Genomic DNA, 27164 nt, shown 5'->3' with positions numbered 1-27164 from the left:
TTGTTTGTTTGTTTGTTTGTTTGTTCGTTCGTTTTATTTTTTTTAATGCCAACATGACTGTCTTAAATTTATTTTAAAGAATGTACAGTAAAAATGTCAGCTTCCTAGCGTAAAATTGTTGAATTCTTAACAATGTGAATGCAGAGAATTGGGCAAAAAAAAAGGTAGACCTACAGGAAAATGAATTTAAAATTTGCATGTAGTATTTTAAACTTAATCAGTGCAGTCTTTTTTAAGATGGTGTAATTAATGACACAACCGCCGTAAGGTTCTAAAACTTCGTCACAGTGGAAAGTAGGAATCATAGCTTCATTTTTTTACAAAAAACGAAAAAGTGATTTTTGGCCAAAAATTACCTAATTTTCACCCCCTTCACTTCCTTTAATGTAGTCTATAAACAAGGTTGTGTACTATTCGCATGGACTTAGTAATGCTTATACAAAATCATCAGGGCAACATCATGGCATGCATTGAAGAAAACAAAATTATTTATTTTACCATGGCCCTTCAATGTTACCTGGACCAGTTACAATACCAAGCAAACGTTTCCAAACACAGGTTTTTATATGAAAGTTGTTCTTATTGATGTCCTCTATCATCGCTAAAAATTTGTAATAAAGTGGCAGTATCACTCTGTATAGAATTTCTTCATATAATTAAAAATAGGAAAACTACAAGGTGTGTTCTATATCTATTACTCACCTTATGTGTATTCAGCCAAATACGAGCGATTCCGAAGAATACTTAATCTTTTCTTTGTTCTGGGGATGATAGAAGTTATTAATAATAAATAAATTCATATAGGAAGGAAGCTATCTATGTCTGGAAATATTCCATTTGGTACTTACAAGTCTTGATATGTAATTATTGTAGCCAGCTAGCATCGAACACAAGGCCAACTTTTCTTAAGTTTGGTTACGGACTCAATTTGAATTAATTTTTTGGATTTGGTTCCTTTTTCAGGACACGGCCGAGAACTTCGTGGTTCATGCTATGCCAAACTCCACAAAAAAAAAAAAAAACGAAGTTCTCGGCTGAAGAACGAAACAAAATCTGAAAAATTAATTTAAATTGAAATAAAAAAAAAAAGCATTCTTCTAAATTGTTCATATTTTGCTAAACAAAAATACCGCGATAAATCCATTTACCTATATCATTAATTCGCATTAATGAAACTGGCTTCAGAGGGTTCGAAGGGTTTCAATTTCTTGTGATGAAATGTAAAGAAAACTGAAAAAGGAGCCAAAACCCAATTCTTATTTCTAGAGCATTTATTGCAATTGCGATATTTTCATGCCTATACCCATCAGGGTTATTTTTATATATATTTTTCATTGGTTATATTTTACGACGCTTTCTGAACTGCTATGGTTATATAACGTCTGAAAGACATGAAGGTGATAATGCCAGCGAAATGAGTCCAGAGTCCAATGCCGAAAGTGATCCAGCATTTGCTCTTATTGGGTTGAGGAAAAATCCCGGAAAAAATCCTCAATCAGGTAATTTGTCCCAACCAAAATTTGAACCTAGGCCCGCTCGTTTCGCATTCAGGCATGCTAACCATTACTCTACTGCGGTGGACCCCATAAGGGTTATTGAATGCGTATAAGGTAGGTGTTCCTGTTATGGCCATGTTCCTGATATGGCCACCCCCCTGTTGTGAGTTAGTTAACCAAAAAATCCGCTAAATTGCAGCAGCATCCAGTGAAAGGGCACTTGATCGTTTTCCATCCAGTCAAGTTGAGCAATATGGCGTCGGTTGCCTGTTTTGCGGTTTTCATGTGACCTCTTCTTATTTTTCTCTGGTAAGTCTCCTTTGCTTTATGCATGTTTTTCAAAGACTTGTTTCATGAAAACCATCGTACTCCATTTAGTTTTTAATGTTCTGTTGATTGGTGTTGTAGTTGATGGCGTATCTTCTACAAGTTGTTCATAATCAAACGATTTTCGTGAAAGCTTACCTGCTCCTGATATGGCTATATCAAATGCACCATGGCCATATCAAGTTCATTTCACTTTTATTTTTTCACCTGACAAATTTACATGCCTTATAGCTGGGATTACGCAAAAATTTTGTATTTTAAGAAAAACAACTTAATTTTTTATGGAAAACCCTGTTTTGACTACACTTTTGAATTATAAAAAAGATTATTAAATGTCATTTTTATTCATTTTACACCAAAATTATTTAATTTTAACACAACTGCGCTATCAAACTGAAAACAATCACGATTTGTAGAATATGGAACAAGGGTGGCCATATCATGTGCACATGTTCCTGATATGGCCACTAGATAGACTTTTGGAATTTGGGACTTTTTGGAAAATTAAAGCTATTTTTATGGGGAAAGAAAATTGTTTTAAGAAAGTCCATTAGACTGAGAACGAGTAAGAAAAAAGTGGTTTACATTTTTTTTCAAAATGGCGGCTAGAAAAATTCTCAAACCTTAACATGGCCATATCAGGGACACCTACCTTATTTTTCTTGAAAATCTCGAAATATATTTTTGCAGCATCAAAACACTATATCTTTATACTTCAAATAAAATATGATGAGTCTGCATTATGTACCGGTAGCTATAAAATATCAACAGAGATAAGAGTCCCAGACATACCCCCAGTAAACTTTGATTGCATGGTACAAAGTCTGACAGTCCGACTATCTGAATGACTCAAGCAAAATATAGGGCTAAGTACAAACGCTATTATCAGAACGTTTGTTTATGTAGTCATGCTTAGTGTTACATGCTGTAAGAATTACGAGCAAGATTTCGTTATTTAACAACTGTAACCTTGCTGTTAGAAGACTTACACTTCACACAAAAACAGCAGAGAAGAAGCATAACCGAAGACATGGCTCTCTTTCCGGCTGCTTCAAGGCTTTTAACATCCCAGCTACAGGGAGTGTCTAAAGCTGGAATGCTTATTAAATATGCAAGCACTGGTAAGAGATTCCTTCCTATGTGTTTAATTAATGCTAGGCCTAATTCTAGTATTCCTTGAGAAGCATCTAAAATATTTCTATTGCCATGCAATGAGATTTTCTTGTAGATTATAGGTTTGTTTCTGCAGCAGTTTCCAGCGGTTTGAAACCATCATGAACATGCGCACATCAACTCTAAACATCGTAAAGTCGATGTGCGCATGCTCATTAGTCAGAGATGTATGTAATGGAGAGGAAAGGAACTACCCACATTATCCCATTATCTCCTGACTCAGTTGCATAATAGGTGATGCCTTGTTTGTATTGTATTGTATTTATTCATTCCCTGTACAATCTATTACAGATTATAGGTTCGTCATTAGATACAAACACAAAATACAAACTCAAAAAATACACACACACACACACACACACACACACACACACACACACACAAAATAAGATTTCTAGTATGAATTTAGTTGATTTCTAGTATGAATTTAATTTTAACACTCTTAAGTTTTCCAAAGAATAGTAAAACTGCCAAAAGACACAATAAATAACAAGATGTATAATACATTTTCCGTTTGCAAGACATTAAATAAATTAATTAACATAGATTAAGTAAGAACAAGATAGTCCTATATTATTATCAATATTGTTTGGAGAAAAAATTATGTGCAACAGTAATGAAGGTAGATATTTTGCTTTATAGCTTTAATGCAAGAAATCAGTGATTCTGAACGGCATGGACTGGAGCAGAATAGTTTTTACCCTGGTTTTGAAACCTTCATAATTTAAATGTTTAATATCCTCAGGTATCTTGTTATATAATAAGATACCTCTATGAGAAGTACTGTTGAGACTTTTGGTAATAGTATGACAATTTATATGCAAGTTGTTGGCAGTTCTTGTGTTATGGTTATGAGTTTCAGAGTTTTTTTTTAAATAGTTAAGATTCTTATGTATAAAGCAAACAGATTCTAGGATGTAGATGCAGGGGAGTGGTAAAATATTTAATTCTTGAAAAATGTCTTTGCTTGGAGTGCATATAGGAACTTGTTTTATTATTTTTATTATTATTATTATTTTTTTTTTTTTTGAAGTTTAAATATTTTTATAGCTTCAGAGGACATGCCCCAAAGCATTACACCATATGAAAGAATGGAATGTACATGGGCATAGTAGACTATTTTCAAAGTTGGAAGAGATATGCTTTTCGTAAGAATTCTTGTTCACTTGTGAGGTTCAGACCTGTCTTTGGACAGTTGACTAAACAACAAACAGCCATACATAGGAAACTGCAGTATCAAAATTCAGATCCGGACAACTGAAGACAATGAAAATAATTAATGAGATAAAAGTTCTCCCTGTCTGTCATAAATGTTACATTGAAGAAGCAACACCTGCACATTTCATTAAATATTTAAATATAATGAAAAATGTTATCGAGCAGTAAGTCAAACTGTTCTAAACGTATTAAAAAAAAATATATAGCATATGAAAATGGTCTGAACTCAAGGGATAAGTAACAACAACACTTCACTATGAGGATATTTTATTTACTCATTCATTCATTCATTTATTTATTTATTTATTTATTTATATTCTCGAAATATATTTTACATTACCGGTACTGTTTCTATTTATTTGTAGGAACAAATTATGAGTACATTTTGGCAGATAAACAAGGACAGAAGAAAAATGTTGGAGTAATTACATTTAACAGACCAAAGGCATTAAATGCACTGAGTGGAGGTTTATTGAATGAAGTTGACGATGCCATTGAAAAGTTTGATAAGGATGAAAGCATTGGCGCTGTTGTCATTACTGGAAGTGAAAAAGTCTTTGCTGCAGGTAACTAATGTGTATTTAAATTTAGTGTAATAAAACGGTTTATATACAATGTTCCTCGTATACCGTAGTACACCATTTAAATGTATTACAGAAGATATACAAGCAAGTACTGTATTCACCTTATACTTTGCTTTGGAATTGAAATGCAATGGTTTCATACATTCTGAAAGTGTTTAATATGTCACAAAGTTTATAGCTGCTAGGAACTCTGAAACTCTTCTGGTACGTGCAGTAATTTGATTAAGGTGACCAACTCTCCCGTATTTTCCAGGAGCTCCTATATTTGAGCTAATATTTCTGGATCCTGCCAGCTCCCATATTGATCTCTTAATCCTCCCGTATTTTTCTTTATCCATCATGATCGTCAATTTTTAATGTAATCTAATAATAATACCCGCCAAGTATATATTTTAGATATAAACCGACATTAAAATCGATAGTTTAGTAAGCACAGTATACGTATCAATCAATACAATTCAGTTCCGGTAATCCTGTAATCTTAGGTGTTACTGTATGCATGTATGATTGTAAATAATTTTTTTTGATTTGCATAACAGAATAAACAATTTAATGTTATGTTATGACTTCGGTCCTACATTCATAGACATCTATGACGTAGTGCAGAGGGCGGCCACTAGAGGGAACCCAAGAGTTGGAGCTTAATCTGAGACGATTCTGTTCGGCGCCGGGGTGGTATCCGGTATGGCTTAGTGGATAAAGCATCAGCACGTAGAGCTGAAAACCCGGGTTCAAATCCCGGCGCCGGAGAGAATTTTTCTCCGTTCCATTACTCTTTCATCGTAATTTAATGTTATGCAGCATCTTGTTGACAAATATACACACTTTAAAACTGAGAAACATTATATTCTTAAATATTATTGAACTCAATGTTGTGACCTAAACTATATTTGAAGACCTAACATTCTAAAGGTGCTAAGTGCCAAAAACAACTTTCTGCAATATTGATCAAAATACACTGCGAAATGCATATTGAGACACCACTAACACCGTCTTTTGGGGCATGAATGAGTCACTTACAGCTAAGCTACCACAAAAACATTTTAGTATGATATTCTGATATGAATGTTCCTTCCTTAGGTTGAATAAAATGAAATTTGAAAAATTGGCACCTAGCACGTTTAGAAAATTAGGTCTTCATTTGCATTATATATAAATTGATAGTTTTATATAAAAAATGGAAACCATTCCATCAATGAATCCAGGCTTCAGACCCCAAAAAATTGCGCTAAAATTTGTAGTGACCAAGTCCCCCGTATTTTTGTGATCCGAAGTTGGTTACCCTAAATCTGATTATTAATATTGAATTAAACATATTTATTTATTTATTTATTCGTTCGTTTATTTATTTGTTAGTTAGTTACCGGTAGTTTATTTGTTTATTATATTGCTTACCTGGTATTTATTTATTTACTTATTTATTAATTTACGTAATTATTTGTTTATTTGCTTATTTACTCATTCACTCATTTATTTACTTATTTAGCTATTTATTTATTTACTTATTTGGTTAATTAGTTAGAATAGACTTGACAATTTAGACCTACATTACTGGTGTCGATAATACCGTAGATTCTTTGCTACCGTATCATCCTAACGTTATGAATTTCGTAATAAAAAAGATTGGGGACTTTTTAAGTCTTATTTGTTTATGCAATTTATTTTACAGGGGCAGATTTAAAACAAATGCAAGGACGAACCTTTACTGAAGTAGAAAAGGAAAATGTATATTTTGGTGCTATTTACAATTGTAAGAAACCAATCATAGCTGCTGTTAACGGATTGGCTGTAAGTAATTTTAGTACTCTAGTCATAATTTAATCTTGCACTTTTAGTACTGTTATGTTTGATAAAAGTGATATTTTACATACCATTCCCTGAAATAAAGTTATTTTTGGCATAAAATTTGTATATTCGACCTTAAGGGAGAGAAAAATTGTAACTTTTGACGTGAAAGATTACTGTGACGTTACTCCCTAAAATTTAACTAACAAAGCTAATTATTAAAGAAATAGGAAAAATGATTTAACACTACAGTTATAAACAATATATCTTTAATTTTATTAATTCTAACCTCATACATGATATCGTGGAAAGAGAAGTGTAAGATGGACTTCGTGCCTTGTGATTTTTCTCAGGATCCGTGTTGTTCAATTCTCTATTTAATGTGCCTAGCGGAGCAAATAACTTATATTCAGAATGAGGATAGCTAACATGTCCATCCCCAATCAATCTCTAAGCCAGCAATACTCTCTCTTTATCTCCCTTAGTAAGAAGAATACCATACTTCCTCACACTATGTCCTCAGGCCGATCAGACTAATTTTATTATTATCACAGCCAATTGGCTAGTCTCCTAAATTGAAACAACTCATCCTGTCTGTGATTTTCTGTAGTTTTCCTAAGACACTATGACAAATGTTGGGATGAACCCTAAAATAAATGAGCCATGTACCAACATCCCACACAAATTTCGACATTGTCCAAATTAGAGCCATCTGAAATTAGAGCCTTGACTTTCACATGTCGTCTTCTGGATCAAATTTACTAGCAATGGTTTAATCAGCAAAAGATACCTAGAGAAAAGTGAAGAAGTGAACTATGCACGAAACTTTTCTTGATCCTTTGACTCCATATTACTCAGTCAGAAAGGTTTGGTTATTATCTTCGTTGACAAGGAGTGGAAACTACTGAACACTATAATTGAATCTCATATGCATATGCCATGACATCTGATGGTATAATTGCAAAGCCTTGAATATTGTGGTTACTAATTGTTCTTTAATAGACATGTAGTATTTGTGGACCTAGAAAAGTCTTCTGACAGACCTGATTAGAATAAACTTATGAGGATCCTGAAGAAAATTGATGTGGATTGCAAAGAGAGGAAGCTATTCAGTAATCTTTATATGAAACGAGTCAAAGACTGGATAGAAAAAGAGATATCAGAGGGAAGTGTAGTAGGGAGAGAAACACGACATGGATGCTCTTTATCTCCTATTGTTTTCGATATCTACTTGGAGGATTTATTGAAGAACTGTTTTTCAGAACATGGGAGGGGTAATAGTAGGAGAAAGAAGAATAAAGTGCATATGATTTGCTGATGATATGGTGTTGTTAGCAGAAGGAGAGACGATATTAAGGGATATGCCACTGGAGCTAAATGACATCTGTGAGCAGTATGGGATGAAGATAAATGCAAACAAGATGAAGACCATGGTTATCGGGAGACAGATAAAGAACATAAATGTGCGAATTCAAAATGAGGCAGTAGAAGAAGTGGACAGTTTGAAATACTTGGGGTGTATTATAACCAGTAACATGAGCTGCTACCAGGAAGTCAAAAGGAGGAAGCAATGACAAAGGAAGTCTTTATTTAATAGAAAAAGGAGCAACTGCTGCAGTCCACTGGAAAAAGAACTAAGGAAGAGACTAGTGAAGTGATTGGCTGCAAGATTGCTTTACTGGAAAAGCAAAATAAATTCATAAGTAAATAACTTCTATGCCTAATAGAACTGGCATTGATTCACGGACTTAAAAAAATACAAAATAAATACATAAATTAAATACACTTACTTATATGGTACCGGTAGTTTATCTTACTTACTGGCTTTTAAGGAACCCGGAGGTTCATTGCCGCCCTCACATAAGCCCGCCATTGGTCCCTATCCTGAGCAAGATTAATCCAGTCCCTACCATCATATCCCACCTCCCTCAAATCCATTTTAATATTATCTTCCCATCTACGTCTCGGCCTTCCCAAAGGTCTTTTTCCCTCTGGCCTCCCAACTAACACTCTATATGCATTTCTGGATTCGCCCATAAGTGCTACATGCCCAACCCAACCGGTACTATATCTAACTTATATAATTAGAACAAAACTAGTCAATTGTTGACTGGCTAAAAAAAAATACAAAATAAATACCGTACATAAATTAAATATCTACATTTCTACATATAACAAAACTAGTCAGTGGTTCACAGATCACTATTACAATAAATAACAATACACAGTTCTCGCCAAGCTTAGACGACCTCACTCACACCACTCTGCTGACTCGTGCCTTACCCAAAACATAACAAAATCATATGCTGCATGCCTGTTAGTTATGCAGCGTTGTCACATTATGACTCTGAATTAGCCCAGCCACTGGGCTGAGGCAAGTACGATGTTTTTAATAGAGAAGTTAGTTGTTATCTCTTCCAGCAAGATAAGCTGACCTCTCTACTCCGGCTGAGGCCGTCTATGTTTGGCAACGCTGTTATAAAGCAATTCTATTATGGACACGTCCAATTGCATAATATAAACATCGAGAGCATGTTGATGTGACTTCTCTGACTTCTTTCCTCTGAGCTGGGGTCGTCTAAGTTTGGCAAGTACAATACATTCTGACTGAACCAAATGAAAAGCTTCTGTGACATTCTCTCAAACAAGAGCTCATTACTTCCAACTTCAGATTTACTTTTTAGCTATACCGTTAATCTGTTTCCACTGTTTTGGTGAATGAAATCCGAACTGTACTCATAATAGCCATGACACTCATAACATAACTGTGAGAGTAAGTGCTGCTTAACAACACTAGGGAAATGAAATAGATGCACTGTATAAATAAAACATATTTAAAACCATTAACCTGTTCCACAGGTGTGTACAATGATAAAATAATTGCTTTTATTGTCTGTTTGTCAATGTAGTCTTGTATTTTAGTTTTTCAACTGATATTTTATGCTTATGTAAGATATGGAATAATTAGGCTATATAACCTCCTTTCTTATCTAACAGCACAAAGAAAATTGATAACATTACTGAACGTTGTGTTCATTTTCAGTTCGGAGGAGGGTGTGAACTTGCAATGGCATGTGACATAATCTATGCAGGAGAAAAAGCTCAATTTGGTCAACCAGAAGTTATCGTTGGTACAATACCTGGAGCAGGGGGCACTCAGAGGTTACCACGATTCATTGGCATGTCCAAAGCAATGGAAATGATCCTTACAGGGATTCCAATTACAGCTCAAGAGGCAGAGAAAGCAGGTAATTAACAAGAATGTGCATTGTAAAATAGATATAATGTCTATGAAACAAGAGTCTTTTATTGAAGACTTCATATAAGTCATATTATCTTTTACTCTAGAGATTTAATGTATACTGTAGACATCATCATCATCATCATCATCATCATCATCATCATCATCATCATCATCATCATCATCATCATCATCATCATCATCAATTCCATCAACAGAAGCAACTTACGGGAATAAGATATTACTTGTTCTGACTCAATATTATTACAAAATGTTGGCATAAAAGTGTGCAATTTATTGCTTAATGTAAATAAAAATATGAATAGGCCCTACTTATAAGAAACTTTTAGGCACACTTTAAAAGTTTGTTAATTTACAACTGTGTAACTTATATGCAATTAAACTTGCCATATACCAGACATTTTGCTGACAGTTCGTGATTTTATAGCATAAGAAGGAAGTTCGTACCCAAAAGACGGAAGTCCACGATTTTGAATGCAGTCAGACAGAAATCTGGAAAATTGCAACAGTTCATGGGATAGTGTCGAAGTGTATGCAAGATAATACATCTTACAAACTGACTGAAAGCCTTTTAAAGATATTCTTCCACACAAAATCTGAATATTTTTTTTTTTTTATCACAGCTGTGTTTCTGTGAAGCGGTACTGAGAATTGCTGAAAATTGTAGAATTTAATTTCTCTATACCTGGGCATAATGTCAATGTTGAAAGCATAGCCTACTTACTTTCTTTGATGAAAGCTCAGTAGGCAGAAGGTAGGAATAGATTAGCACTTGTCAGTAAATGCAATTTTGCAGATAGAGAATAATATGAAAGATAAATTGCAGTGAATTTCACAAGGTCATCCAGAAAGAAAGTTCCTTTCTTCTTTTCACAGTTCTGAGAAGTATGAGAGGTACTGTACTGTGGTGGTGATACATGGACTTGAATGGTCTACCGCAAAAATAAATGGTAATAATGTAATGCCCATGCCAATAATGTGATAGACAAAATGAAGTATATTATTGAAGTGCTCAACCATGTCCATATTATAGTAAATTTCTTAGAATTCGTATGTTTTCTGTTGTCGATCATGTCCTGGTTTTGTGTTTCTTCATTATGGCAACCGTATATACAATGTATCTGAATTTGAAGATAAAATAACTGAATATTTAATTTGACATACTGGTAAGCCTATCTGTAAATTATTTAAAATACTACGTCTGTAAATCTAAAATGACATTATCTTAATTTCATTCGGAATATAGTTTAAATTCGTAGTAAATGACGTATTTAATAAAAAAAAATCTTGTAAATGAATTTGATATTTATTTGTCAGCCAACTTCACAATGCATAGTTATGATGTCCTTTTACAATTCTGCTTTTCGATCCACCATCTCTTTAACATAATACCCTTTTATGTTAATATATTCCATTGCCAAGCATTTCCTGATTACTTCCTATTAATAATTGATTAAATGGTGATCTTACTCGTGTTAATTGTGTAAGCAGCTGTTTCGGTGCTTCTTCACACCATCCTCAGAGCCTACTAGATCTCGGCGTCATCTCGAACTTCACTGCCTGTTGTGTGGGTGTGTTTGATTGTTGAAAAGTGTTGAAACATGGTGTCAAATTGTGTGTGTGTTCTGAAATTGATATGTGTGTTGAGAATTTGATCAGGGTGTGTTTTAGTGTGTCTGTATATTTTATATTGTTTTATCAGGGTGTGTTTTAGTGTGTCTGTATATTTCATAATGTTCTAAATTCAAATTCTCAACACACAGATCAATTTCAGAACACACACTATTTGACACCACATTTCAACACTTTTCAACAATCGAATGCATCCACACAACAGGCAGCGAAGTTCGAGATGACACCGAGATCTAGTAGGCTCTGAGGATGGTGTGAAGAAGCGCCGAAACAGCTGTAAGCCGCACATGCTTATACAATTAACACGAGTAAGATCACCATTTAATCATTTATATTCAAGTGTTAAAAGTAGTGTACGAAAGATTCAACATGGATACTTCCTATTCTTGTGTTTTAATTGAATTGCTATCTATTCTTCCCTATCTATCCTCTTATATTCTCTCTCATACCTAGACTCTTTCCCTTCCATTTCTCGTTTTTCTATTTAATATTGCATATTCATTTCTTTAATAATTTGCATTACTTATTTATTTTTCATTCTCTATTCTCAAATCTACCTACTCTTTATTCTTCTTTTCCAGCTATTTTCTTCTAAATTATTGACCTACATTTCCATTTTTTCTAATTTACAACACTTATTATTTCTCTACTATTCTTGCCTCTACTTAATTACTTAGGACTACTTATCTCTTTCTCTTCATTTCACTCCTAAATTTCCTCTTTTATTGCCTTTTTTCGTAAATGTATATCTATAATACTCCTACAGTTATAGTACCTCTGATGTTACTCCCAACCCACAATACTGAATCACATGAAATATCTAATTCACTTAATTACACTTCCAATTTCTCTCTCTTCCACTTCTCATTTGTTTAGATGCTCTTTCACTTTAATTCTCTTTTAATCATTGTTTGTATGTCTATCTTATTATTATCTTATAATATCTTCTTACACTTAACACTTTCTTCTCTATTCCTATTCTAACACTTTTAACACAGCTGACATTCTTGCGCCCACTTTTTAGCACTCTTTTTCCTCGCTAATTCCATCCTCCGTCCTCCATTTTGCCATTTAATAACCTCTCGAAAGTCCTATCTATTCTGTCCTCACAATCACTAATATCTGTAGTTGCTTCGTTCCTTTGCTCGTTTGCAAATCAATTAAAGAAGAATAAAAATTCTAATATCAACTGTTATTTAAAAAATCACTACTACCATATATATCAGTATATTTAGACATTGCAATATTTTCCATTAATAGATTGTAGTGCGTCGAATTACCGACACTGCGCTGCATGTCACCAATAGCAAGCTCTCTGCATAACCGAAGTCTGCAAGTGGCTCAGCCAAAAGTCACATTGCTATGTAGGGATTTCTCTACCATCAATTCCTCCAATATATTGGGTTGATGCAAACGTTCATAGCGTTTTTTCGGTATGGCAAAAGTTTTTGAGATGAATAGAAGACAGAAGACTACTAATTGAATAGAAGGCACTACATTATCTATGACTTCCTGCCAGTGTTGGGATAGTTCTTCGATTTCGCATCTGAAGTAATTTGCCAAGTTTGTAAAACATCTTCGTTATCAAAGGAGTTCCTTTGAAGATTGTTGGATAGAGAAGAGAAAAGTTCCAAATCTGAGGACGCAAGGTTGAGAGTATGGGGGATGTGAAATCACCTTCCAACCAAGCTCCAGGATAGCTGCTTTGTTATGTTAGTGGAGGATATAATCTTTCCGATCGTTTTTCTTCAATAGTGGTCGCATCTGAGTTGTTGGCAATAAATATCAGCAGTTATGGTTACATTCCTAGTACACAACGCCTTCTTTATCCTACCAAAAGCATAACATCGTCTTCTGTAGATGGACACTACTTTTCTATTGGGTGTTGTGTCTTGAAACCACAGAACCATTTGCTTGTAGTGCTTTCTCCGATGGTATTTTCTCCTTACAGAGCACAATTAATGTTTCGAGGCGCCTCCACTCCTTTGCTCCACTATTAAACTCAAACAGAAGAATATATCAGAAGTGTCATTATTTTTTTTTTTTTGCACTTGACATTCCATCTTCCTTAATCAACAAATATCACGAACTTTCTTCAAATCCGCAAAATTTAAAGCTTATTTACAAGCACGACACTCCAAATAATAAATAACACAAATGACAACGTTAATCAATCTCCTAACAGTGCAGAGTTGTGATGCTGAACAAAAACGCTATATACTTATGCATCAACCTAATATTATGAATGGAAAATATAATTCTCCGCAAAGTGAACTACTCTGTTAATATATGTAAAGGAAAATTAAGATTCACGACAATTACAAAGCATTATTTTTCTTTAGAAATTGTTGTTGTTGTTTTCTAATGTCAGGCGTTAGACAATAAAGTCATTTGACCTCTTGCACTCCAATATTTTTCAAAGATATTATCATGACCAGCCACTGAAGCACAGATTTTGAGGTGTTCCGAATCCATTTCTTGGTTTGAGTTGCACAATGGACAGTTAGGGGACTGATATATTCCAATTCTATGCAGGTGTTTGGCCAAACAATCATGGCCTGTTGCCAATCTAAATGCAGCTACAGACGATTTTCGTGGTAAATCGGGAATTAACTGTGGATTTTGATACAGGGAGTTCCATTTTTTCCCTTGGGATTGAGTTATCAAATTTTGTTTGTTGAAGTCTAAGTATGTAGATTTAATAAATCTCTTCACAGAGTAATACGTAGATTTAGTAACAGGTCTGTAAGTAGCAGTGCTGCCCTTCTTTGCTAAAGCATCCGCACTCTCGTTTCCCAGGATTCCACAATGGGTTGGTATCCATTGGAATACAATTCTTTTATTGAGTGATATTAATCGAGAGAGCATTTTAGTTATTTCTGCTGTTTGAGATGAAGGTGTGTGTTTAGAGACAATTGATAGAATAGCTGCTTTGGAGTCTGACAATATAACTGCATTCCTAAATTTATTGATGTGGCATAGCAGATTCCTGAGACTTTCACTTATTGCAATGATTTCACCATCAAAACTTGTTGTTCCATATCCAAGAGATCTATAAAGGGAGAAGAGACAGCACGTAACACCTGCACCAGCACCTTGTTCTCTGGAGATCAAGGATCCGTTGGTGTATAAATGAAGCCAGTTTTGTGGAGGGTACCTAATATTAATTGTCTTTAAAGACAATTGTTTCAGTATTTCAGTGTTTACTTCTGATTTCAGTATTTCTTCTGTTAAATTTAGATTATATTCTATATTTAATAGAGTTAAAGGGTTTGGTTTAATTTGTAAGTTTTCTCTTAAATTCAGGATATTGATTTTCTGTTTTAATTCTTGAACAATGGATATGAAACTTTTTTGAGTTTTCAATCTACAGAGAGGACTGTATGAATGCCAATTGTTTCCTGGTAATCTGATAAGTTTTTCATATTGAATCAGTGCTTTTTCTTCTATTGTCATTTTGATGCAGTTAATATTAGTGAGGAATCTCATAGAATCTATTGGAGTTGTTTTGATTCCACCAGTAATGAGTCTTGAGAGCTTGGTTTTGAACATATTCTATGTCGTTTATGAAAGGTGAAGTAATTAAAATTTCTCCGCAGTATGTCAGCACTGGCTGTATAAACATTTTGTATGTAGTGTTCAAAATATTCCTAGAGCATCCCCATTTCTTTCCTGCTAGTCTTTTTAGAAGGGAGAATCTTTTACGAGCTTTTTCAGAAACGTATTTCAAATGGTTGCTCCATGTTAACTTACTATCGAAAATAACTCCAAGATATTTGGATTCATAAGTCCTAGGAAGGTGTTGGCCATTGTATTGGATATTGAATTCTCTTTCTTTTTTTACCGAGTGAAAATATTTGGTAGTTACTTTTGCTTAAATTAAGTGTCAACAATTTTGATGTATTCCATTCATGTAGTTGATTTAGAGCTTTAAGAGCAGAATTTTGAATTTTGTCTCTATGTCTGTAAGATCCGGAAGTCCACAAAACTATATCATCTGCAAATAGTGCTGTTTTCATGTTTGATTCCTCTAGGAGGGAGGGTAAGTCATTTATATAAATATTGAATAAAGTTGTGCTGAGGACAGCGCCCTGAGGTAGACCTCGATATGTTTGTCTGTAACTAGAAAGTGAGTTATTGAATTTAGTGGCAATGAATCTTTGACTAAGGAATTCTGATATCCATCTGTCTTTAGAAATTGTAAAAGCTTTTTTTCACTTCAGGTTTGGTGAGCAAGGTCTTTCCTCCCGACCAGCTGGTGGCAGAAGCTGTTAAACTTGGGGAGAAAATTTCATCAAATTCCCAGATTATTGTTGCACTTTGCAAGAAGTCTGTTAAAGCAGGTAAATTTCAGTCTAATATACATGCTAATATTAAATTCTTCAACATACTACTGTTTAAACTTTACTATATTATTACTTTATTATAAGCTATACCTACCTTAACTAATGTTGTGTTTCAGCCTTTGAAACAACATTGCAACATGGTCTCCAATTTGAAAAAAGCACATTCAACACGACATTTACAACTGTAAGTAATAAGTTACCCCTACTTTTTGCAAATCTGCACATTTATTTACGGTAACATAACTTTAAGAACAGTAGTTATCTAGACATTTAAGAACTTCTAAGACGATAGAAAAAGAGCTGAAATGTCTTCACGAAACATAATTAGTGAAAATAGATTTCCTCTTCTTATTATTCTTTTAATGTCCATCCCTTTGGAAACTTCTAGATTATTTTCAATCTGTTATCTCAACAATTGTCCCGTGCCGTGGCATCGCGGTCTAAGGCATCCCGTCTAGGACTCGCGTTACGGAATGCACGCTGGTTCGAGTCCTCATGGGGGAAGAAATTTTCTCATGAAATTTCGGCCAGTGTATGGGACTAGTGCCCACTCAGCATCGTGATGCACTTGGGGAGCTACGTTAGGTAGCAAATACCAGCTATAACGGCTGGAGGGATCATCGTGCTAACCACACGATACCTCCCTTCTGCTTCAGCATGTGGGCGTGAGGCTAACAGCCGGGTAGTCGGTCTAGGCCCTTCATGGGCTGTAGCGCCATGGATTATTATTATTATTATTATTATTATTATTATTATTATTATTATCTCAGCAATTTTGGAGATATGTTATATGTTGTCTTTTCTGTTAAATTTCTTGTAGGAGAGGAGCTGATGATATCTATCACTTGTTCTAGTTACTGGTAGTTATTATCTAATGTTCTGATCTACTTACTACTTTGCAATCTTGCAGCCCAGTATTTCTTCATGATATCTTCAACTCCACATCCATTTTCTTTGGTCTGTTTCTGTGTGTGTGTGTATGTGAGACACAGTATTCGGAAACATTAAAATTTCCGATCTGCATATTTTGCACGACAGTCATGTCCAACGACAGGTTTGAATTTTTCAATAGCTGTTCACTTACGGTATCTGGGATGTTCAGGACTTAGATTTATATGATGTAGAAGATCTCTTTTAAAGTTCTTGCATTTTCAACTGTTTCCTAGGTTTAAATGTACAAGGTCTCCTATTTATAATTTGTCCACACTAGTCATACGCCAACAGAACACTCAGCAGAAAACAAGCTAGCAAGTTCTACAAATAGAAATCATTCGATGTCCGTGTATAAATAACAAAATTCGCCCAATAAATTCATTCCTGTCTTGACATGAGAGTTTGAAAATGCCCTCTATCACAGTTCAGATCTGATTTGTGTCTTATATTAAAATTATGGATGTTTTATATTCAAAGATAAACCACACATGTTAGGCCAATTATACAGTGTTCATAGATTTGATAAGAAACGTAAAAAATTATATATTACAGTTATATGAACACTAATAAATATAATATAATTATTAAAGAAGCATCTCAGAAACATATCTATCACTAATTTCTTTAATTATTATATTATATTTATTAGTGTTCATATAACTGTAATATATAATTTTTTACGTTTCTTTGTATGTTTTGTTTAGTACTGAATGTATCTTTGCTTCTAATACAGTAAAATTCGTCGTAACCAGCACCCAAATAACCGGCAATACCAAAACAATGACACTTTTGACTGTGCCAAAAAAAAGTTTAAATCTGCCATATTGCCATAGTCTGGGTCATCAGTTTTGCCACGTTAGGAAGTTCGCACGAACTTTCATTTTCACAACCTAAAATTAGTGTATTATTTGTGTTGTGTGATGTGTTTTAATAAAGAAAATCCACACAGTTTATATGTTTATTTAATTACGTTCGGGCCGTCAGTGTTACCACATTAGGAAATTCGGACGAAGTTTTGTTTTCAGTGAATATTCGAACCTATAATTAGTGTATTATTTGTACTGTGTGATGTGTTTTAATAAAGAAAATCCACACAGCTTTTATGTTTATTTAGTTATGTTCGGGCTGTCAGTGTTGCCACATTAAGAAGTTCGCACGAACTTTCGTTTTCAGTGAATATTTCAACCTAACAGTGTATTATTTGTGTTGTGTGATGTGTTTTAATAAGGAAAATTCACACAGTCTTTATGTCTATTCAGTTATGAGCAAGTGATAGAGAAATAAGCTTCAGATGGCTGCAGTTTCCAACATTTGGCACCATGAAATACGAACTTTTTCTTTGTATATACCAGTATTTATTCAATTATCCGGCAAAATCTCGTATCCGAAACTAGCCTAGTCCCTTTGGTGCCGGTTAAGAGGGATTCTACTGTATAAACATCATCAGGGAAAGAATGTAGGTCTACTCACAAAGTACCGGTAATGTCAAGATTTCTAAATTTTGGAAAATGTTTATACATGACGTCCTTTTATGCACACCTGTCATTATCTTCATAGGTTTCTTTAGTAAAACAAAAATATGTTTAGCTTTATAGTTGCCCCAGAATATTAATTCACATTACATTATAGAATTAAATATGCAAAGTATGACATTTTAAGTGTAGCCTATTTATATCACCAATGGAAGATAAGGATCTTAATGCATAACAGGTAGACTCATCACAAAATAACACACAATGTAACAGACTTTTTGTCCTCTCTGACCAGTGGGATAGCTCTTTCTTAAAGGATTAGTAATTATTTGCTCTTTGTCAGGCATGAGTAAATGTCCACAGAAGCAATTAGTTTTAGAACTTACTGTTTATTTGAAAAGGAAGGAATATACTTATTTATTGAAGAGTGTGATTCCAAAACGTATTCAGTTAATTTTTATGGAAGAACTATGCTAATTTTTGTATCCACCAGTCTACAAACTGAGCGAGTTTTCAAGTGGTAACACAATAACACAACTTTTAGACAAGAACTGGCATTGCTTTGGTAAGAAAACAAGTTTAAAATATAATGATAGAGGACTCAAACATAATCATATATATGTAGTATAAATAATAAAAATGGCCAAGTGGACTTAGCAAGTTTTGGAATCACAATCTTTCATTCCACAGTATATCATTAATATATTTTAATATTCACACAAGCTTTAAGAAATATTTTCGTAAACAAGCAATCAATATTAGACATGGTATTAATGACTTATACATATCTAGTTAAGCAATAAAATTTATAAATGAAGTCAGTTATCTTACTTTTTAAACTTATAAGGGATGATTTTTGTGTCTTGTAATTTGGATAGTAGTACACATTACGTTATTTCAATTTGTCTGCCTTATTTTTTAAACTCTATAACATGCCGATACCCAGTGGAAGAGAGTTTTTTTGTGAGGGGAGCTAAAAGTTATATTAGTTTAAGGGGAAGGACTTAAGGAATGACCAAACATGTGTGAAAATTAACTTTTTTTTATTTTTAGCCTAAAAATACTTAATAATATTGACTTCATTTGAGCGAAATTTCAAGTCGGTAGAAAGAAAATAATTAGTTTTACGTCATCTTTAAATAGCAACTGAGCTCCAGTGTGCTCAAACTTATCTGTTGAATATCTGGAGTTTATTTTACATTTTTCAACATTTAATATTAACCCTGCGTAAATGTGGCTCAAGACTGCAACATCTTTAGTGTGGCCGGTCTCTCAGACCATCCTACTAATATATTCTTTCTTTTTAGTTTTATTTCATGTTATGTTTGTGGGTAAGATAGCTGACTTAAATTTTTAGATATCTTGGGTTCAAATTAAGGATAGGTAGGTACCAAGTCTTGGGTTAGAGCCTGTTATTGCAATACAAATTGTTTAATTCCGTGTCCCATTCATTGTAACTGGAAATACTTATAAATTGTGAAGAGATGAGAGAGTATTATTTTGAAGTTCATGGACTTTCATAATATATAGAGGGGGATTCTATAGAATGTTTTGCCTGAGGTCTGGCTTCAAATCTTGTAATTCCAATGAGAATTTTTTCCTAAATTATAAATATGTGGTAACTAGATAAAAGAAAGGTTTATGGGCCTACTCCGTTGTGTGGTTTCAGATTTAAATTAGTTACATTTTGGTAAAGGATCCTAGGTTCAAATCTGTCATTCCACTTCAGGATTTTAACTCAAGCCCCATTCTCCATATTTTGTAAGAGCAACGAAACTTGAAACAGTATACCGTGTCCCTTTCAAACTTCCCACATTTTAATTAATCACTGGAATCATGAAATGAGTCTGGTAATAAAAGACAGAGAATCTCAAAGAATTATTTCATTTGTTCCAAATTAATTCATCTGTCACATGTTCGGCAACAGTGGCATAAAACAAAATGGCGACTCCGCAGCAACGTGCACAATGTTTTCTGGTATGCAGAGACAAAATTAATAATTACCCGTGCAAAGAAATTACAGAAGAGAATATGGAGAAAATGCGCCTGATGGGAAAATCATTAAGGCACGGTGTGAGAAGTTTCTGGTGACTGGAAGTGTGAACAAACAATTAGGAGGTTCTCGTCGACGTGTCTCACAAGAGAAAACTGGAGAAATTAGAGCACGATTTCAGAGAATTCCTCAAAAATCAATTCGCCATTCATTTCGACAGTTCAATGTGCCGAGATCAACTGTGTATCAAGTGCTTCATAAGCAACTTCGTTTGTACCCTACAAGAGGTAAATTATTCAACAATTAAAACCAGATGATAGGCCAAGTCGTCAGACATTTCTACTGAAATGCTGGATCGTATTGACACTGACCTTCAATTTCTTGAAAACCTTTTGTTTTCAGACGAGGCAATGTTTCGTGCATCAAGATCTGTCAGTCGGCACAATGTAAGGATCTGTAGTACACAAAATTCACACGTCTACCGTGAACATGTCCGGAATAGCCCAAAAGTAAAAGTTTAGTGCGGTCTGATGAAGAACAGGATTATCGGTTCTTTTTTCTTCCATGAGGAGTCAATAACTGGTACATTATACCAAAACATGTTGGAACAGTTCTTGTACCACCAGGTAGCTGATCTGCAACCTCAAGTAATCTTTCAACAAGACGGAGCCTCCTCATTGGAGCCTGGATGTTCGGAATTCCCTAACAGAAACCTTCCCAGATTACTGGATTGAACGAGGCGGACCAATTTGGTGGCCACCACGTTCGCCAGACATCACCCCACTGGACTTCTTTCTCTGGGGCTAAGTAAAAGACCATGTGTCTGCGACTCCACTACAAGATATTCCAGTTTCACGGACCCGTATCTGTGACACAATATTGTAACAGTATCAGTGGACTTGTTGGACACAACGTGAAATGAAATCGAATATAGACTTGATGTTCGTGCTACCAATAATGTACATGTAGGGGGTGTATTAGTGTGTGACAATGAAACTTCTTTGAGTTTCTCCTTCTTTTAATACCTGTCTCATTTCATAATTCCGCATATTTTTGTTAGCAATGATTAATTGAAATGTGGGACCTTTGAAAGGGATGCATTGTATTTTTTTCTACAATACAATATAATGTTCAGCGTCTAGCTCATGTTCACTTCCTGAATCATCTTCTCTCGCCTCTATGATATAGTCTTCTTCAGCGTCTGATTCGTTATTTGATACTGGTTCATGTTCGGAATATGAATACTTTCTAGTAGCCTCTGAATTCGACTTTCTTGTTCATAATTCATTACATCTAGAACAACTTACATATAAAAGGTAAAAAAGGTATCCCCGTAACATGTCATGAAGGCACTTGGGGGGCATGGAGGTAGAGCCCCATGCTTTCCATGACCTCGGCACTAGAATGAGGTGATGTGGTCGGCACCACGCTCTGACCGCCTTTTACACCCGGGAAAGACCCGGTACTCAATTTTATAGGAGGCTGAGTGAACCTCGGGGCCATTCTGAAAGTTTGGCAACGAGAAACAAATCCTGTCACCACCTGGGATCGAACCCCGAACCTTCCAGTCCGTAGCCAACTGCTCTACCAACTGAGCTAACCGGCCACCACAACTTACATATATAAATAATAATAATAATAATAATAATAATAACAATAATAATAATAATGAAGATAATAATAATGATGATAATAATAATAATAATAATAATAATAATAATAATAATAATAATAATAATAATAATAATAATGTGATGAACGTGAGATTGGCCTATATCCTATTTTATTACATTTCATCAATATGCTAATTTTACACTTTACCTCCTTGTAATTATCCTTATTGTAATTAAATTAACAAAATACGAACATTATTATATAAAATTGTATTTATATATATATGGAAGTTATATACTTGCTTGTCGATCTCCAAGTTACGACAACAGTGTGGTCAGTCTCTGACACCGAATCGCCTCGTCTTACTTGAAAAAGGGATCTTTTGTTAACTGGCCTTGCTCTGGTATGTAAAGGGCAATAAAATAGAAAGCTATACAAAATAACAACCCCTGTCCTTGAGTGGATGGGGAAAGAACAGTAAATTTATTCTAAGGTCGGTCTCTGACACCGTGCCACACTAACGCAGGGTTAATATCTCAGACAATAATAGAGATAATTGAATGACATTTTCAGGGCATATTCTCACATTATACATGAATAATTCTGTAAGAGGAAATTGTCAAATTGCAAATTAAATGATAAGTTAGAAATAGACATGCAATTTTTCTTTGTGTTCATAAAAATGCAAAATAAAAATTTAAATTTCTAAAAATCATCAAACTAAATTGATTAGCAGTCTTAGCTTTCATTTAAGACAAGATTTGTGATTCTGTCATACTCTTGAGAGCAGATATATCATTTCCTTTATAATATTGCATTTTTTATGTTTGTGACTGTACCATAAAGGGAAAAAGTGAAAATGTTGTATTTAAAAGGCTTCATACATTGATATGAAATTGTTAGGGAAATAGAGGTTCTAATTAAAATAATATGAAAAAAAGAGATTTCCTATAGTCCTTTTCCTTAATTACACTACATGTACACCACTGGTCAAAAGTTTTCGATCAGCTATAAAAACAACTACATACTTTATTTCAATGTACAAACTAAATAGACCAACAAAATAAATAAATTCTCTCTCTAGCATTATGATATGATAGAATATTCAAAACGAAATCCCTGTTTTAACCACAAATCCATAGTTGTGATAGGTGATCGAAAAATTTTGACCAGTATTGTATCTTATTTGAAGATGGCAGTAGTTGTATATTACAATTTGTTATATTCATTATGCCAATAGAACTCGCACCCATGCGCACATATATGTGTGTGTATTCTTTTTACTTCAATTTACTCGTGGTATTTTCCCCGACACTTCTGTAAAAAGAAAAGTCCCTTACTTCAGTACCGATATCATATTAAGAAATAAGAATATGTGAGTCATCAACTTATATGAAAAATTGGTCTCAAAAATATGACTCACAAAGAACTCAAAGTGTGCATCATAAATATTTCAGTCCTGGACATTGTGTCTTTGTCTGAGGTTGAGATGTAGTCAGACTGACATGACCTGTTTTCAATCTAAGTAGGTGTTGATTTCTATGGTTTCTTTTTTGACAGTTTTTTTTTGGTCTGACTCTTCCAAGAAATTATTCTCTAGAAATGTTTTGACTTCTAGATATAACTTTTCTTTCTCTTTTCCAGTTCCTTTAAGTTAAATCATAAGTAATTTTATTCCCAGAGACTTACTTGATAAGATATTTACATAAAAGGTATGTTAGTGCTGTTAAAAGTATCTAATCTGTATCATCTCAGGTCTATATGTCTTCAAAATTCACCAAAACTCTTATGTATTTATTTATGTTTTCTATATGGATAGGAGTTAAGTAATTGCAACAGTATTTCTTGAGACTCACCCTTGAATTCCGTTTTATTTTGCCCAAGAGTTAAATGTTGACTGAGGAGTTCTGCCCCTGGGATAAACTATTTGTGTTGAGAGTATCTATCACAAATTCTTCAATAATTCGATATGATTTGTCTTTTGCTGATTTTTTCTATCAGATTTAAATGTGTACTGGTATTCTATTGATTTAGTGGATACTTTTTTCTTGCTGTGACATTTTAGATTAGATTAGATTAATAACAATAATAATAATAAAAATAATAATACTATTTATTATCAATCTATAGATTTGTATACAGTACAAGTTTCTAACATTATTACATTCTTAAAAGTATTTTATATTAATAGATTGAAGTTATACAAAAATAATTAAGAACTACAACAACAATGAACTCCAATTTGAAATTATACAATAAATTTGAAATAATAGATATTACAATAATCTACAGCTAGATTTCAATGATACAAAAAATTGGGAAAAACAAAATTTACTATAAACTATTCATAGATAGAAATTATATACAACATTTGGCAATAACAGAGATTACAATGAACTAAACTGAAGTTATACATTAGAGTAGGTTTATTTCCAGCCTTTGAAACAATTTACATTAACATCGGATACATCACTTACCATATTTACCTGTATAATAAACGCAATTTTTTTGTCGATTTTTATAACAAAAAAACTAGTGTGTGTTCTTTATGCGAGAAAAAAGTTTTAGTGAAAAAAAAAAACATGTATTAAAGGTGCACCAGCTTGAATGTTGGAATAATTGATAGAATATGTAAAGATATGGGCCGCGGCTAATTTATATACCAACTGTGTTGCACTTAAGACGATTGATAGTTAGCAGTAATTGTATAAACAGATGATAACTTGTAACAATGAATACAACGACAATAAGACAAGACACTTTATTGTTATTATTAACACAGCCTTTCCTCATTCACTATCAGGTTTAGCATCACTGCTATCATTTGTCACAGATTCACATTCCTCTATGTATCCATTACGTAGAAATTTCTTTTTTTATTTTAATGCAAAAAATAGGGATGCGTTCATTATGCGGAGGCATCCATTATGCAGGTAAATATGGTAATAGGAAATACATGTTCTCTGGATATTTACTGATCAAATTTCTTTACTTTATTAAAGATAATTTGTTACACAGTTCACAAGAAGTCAAAGAAGTTACAGTATTGCGAGAAATCGCTGATTTTTTAAAATCAAAACTCATATTTAGAGATATTGACTTGTGGCAGTAGGTTCATGGAGAGTTTGTGTATAAGTGAGATTCTGGTTATTTGGCCAAATATGTGTAAAAGTTCTTAATTCAACTAAAATATTCTATTGTTTTTATTTCCATTAAATTATTAGGTTTAAAATGCAAATAAATAATTTTAAATTGTAATTTTTCTTCTGTTTCAATACCTCATATGTTACGTAGTGATATAATAATTTATTTTGTAGATTTTAAAATTAAAGTATTATTTTACATTTCAGCATGATCGCAAGGAAGGTATGACAGCATTTATTGAGAAAAGAGCACCAAATTTCAAGAATAATTAATGAGCAATCCTGACTATAGGCCTATATCTACTGGTGCATAGACATGCTTGCACCAAAAGCAATTTTGGATGCTGTGAAGCGTTGGCGAAAAAATACAAACTCTGATTTAACCTAGATATAAATTCTTTGAAAAAATATTATACGGTACATGTATTAACACGTGAGCTGTCAGCTTCCTCACATTTTTTAAGACTGAATTACTTATTAAGCACATGGTGCAGGGATAATGCTTTATATTTTCCACTAGAATCCTTTAAGAACTATTAATTTCTGTTGTATCCTATATTAATTAGATTTATACTTAAATGTAACTTGCAAGTATAAAAATATGTAGCTTGATGATTTACACGATGGTAATGAATTATCTTATCGCGTAATTTGCCATTCAGTGCGTTCATCAGTTCTTAACGATACTGAGAGAGTTGGAGTCATAGGTTTTATGTAAACTCCACAGAGCTGCATACATACACATCTGAGTGAGAAGTGTAATATATTTTTTTAAACAAAAGAATATATATTTTATTATGTATTAAATTTTTAAATGAGTCGTGTCATTTAATTAAATATGTACATATTTCCAATTCTTATATTAACATAGGCCTAACCCAATCCAATTATCCTAATGTAACCTATTAACTTGTTCCTGTAAATTTGGTTTACAGCATTAAGTACCACAGATTTTAATACGATAACGAAAATAGTTTTATTTTGCTTTGTCCTGCAACATTGTTCTGTTGTGACTTGGTTCTCAATAGAACCTGGAACTTAATTCTGTATATCAAGAAGTATGCATACTTCTATTATCCTCTAGAACATACAGGTAATAGCCTAGATTATATATATATCAGATAGCTCATCCCTATGTTAAAATCGCCACCCGTCTGCCGTAAATGAACATGAGATGGAAGTACAATCGCTAATGCAATTCAAATGGGAGTTATGACGTGACTCCTTATGTAACAATTAGATGGCAGTATAGCAAACCTGATAAAAGTTGTTGCCATCAAAGCCTATATGGCCGAGCAATCTGGGTATATATGATCTAGGGTAATAGATTACATAGATCGTTCAAAAATGAGTAGCAATACTGCTAGGTTTCAGCTCCCTTAGCAGTCACTATTACAAATGTAAGTTGGCAGTATGAGATGGAGTCGTGCCTGATATGTTATAAGAAGAGCCAGGCTTTTTTGTTATTAATGACAAAAGTAAAATGTGACAGAAAGATCCAGTAAGAAGTATCATACAATGTTTATCATAAATTGACTGATTTATGACAATAAATTTGTTGCGAATTTTCGCAAAATTTGGCTGTTTCTGCGAAAAATTTTATCTCTGCGATACAAATAAAAAAGGGCACTTTTTAAAAATGATCTGAAAGGAATGCAGTACTGATAATTAGTTTTGAAGATGTTCGCTGGAAAAGAATAGCGAGACAAATTACAGTAGGGATCAGTGGCAGTGGCTGGGTATACACACTGGCACATGTGCACACCCTGTAGTAAACTGTTTTCATATCGTTTTTATTGTTTACTTATTGCTTAATTTGTCAACATTTTCTTTCTTGAATCCTATGCTCTTTCATAAGTTGTCTCTTCTTAATACATAGATGTTGGAACATTGCAACATTAACCTGGCATTTATCCATCACAATTCTAATTACTTTAAATCCAATATCTTCCACTACTTTTAGGGCCTCCATAGTCAATTTTGCCTCTCCAGTTCAATTGTGTGTAAAATAAAATGACACTGGTATTCTGTATTTTGTAGACAGACCCTTGAACAGAATGCATAGCAGTTTATTGGCCAGCTTATTTTCAAAACCAATAGCATTTTTCTCACTGTTTGTCATTCCTAAACATGTCCAAATTTCTGTCATACATCAATTTTAGTTAGCTGCAATGAGCCAAGCCTTT

General features: G+C 33.6%; 1 protein-coding gene across 2 annotated transcripts in view; it reads left to right on the top strand.

The window, feature by feature from the left end:
* LOC138701725 (enoyl-CoA hydratase, mitochondrial-like) overlaps window positions 1–25797 on the top strand; it is a 56714-nt gene extending 30917 nt beyond the window's left edge. The window contains exons 2-8 of one of the 2 annotated variants that reach the window (XM_069828931.1): window positions 2804–2944; window positions 4580–4780; window positions 6468–6586; window positions 9627–9831; window positions 15701–15820; window positions 15940–16007; window positions 25186–25797. In XM_069828931.1, the coding sequence (XP_069685032.1) occupies window positions 2854–2944; window positions 4580–4780; window positions 6468–6586; window positions 9627–9831; window positions 15701–15820; window positions 15940–16007; window positions 25186–25251 (870 nt within the window). In that variant the 5' untranslated portion in view covers window positions 2804–2853 and the 3' untranslated portion in view covers window positions 25252–25797. Of the gene's footprint in view, window positions 1–2709; window positions 2945–4579; window positions 4781–6467; window positions 6587–9626; window positions 9832–15700; window positions 15821–15939; window positions 16008–25185 lie in introns of those variants that run through there. The other variant, XM_069828930.1, reaches the window with a different exon arrangement.
* The last annotated feature ends 1367 nt before the right edge of the window (window positions 25798–27164 follow it).

The sequence above is a fragment of the Periplaneta americana genome, chromosome 6 (assembly GCF_040183065.1).
Source record: "Periplaneta americana isolate PAMFEO1 chromosome 6, P.americana_PAMFEO1_priV1, whole genome shotgun sequence".
In the NCBI taxonomy this organism is placed as follows: Eukaryota; Metazoa; Arthropoda; class Insecta; order Blattodea; family Blattidae; genus Periplaneta; species Periplaneta americana.
The sequence above is the reverse complement of the archived record's forward strand: the minus strand, read 5'-3'. Positions and strand labels throughout refer to the sequence as shown.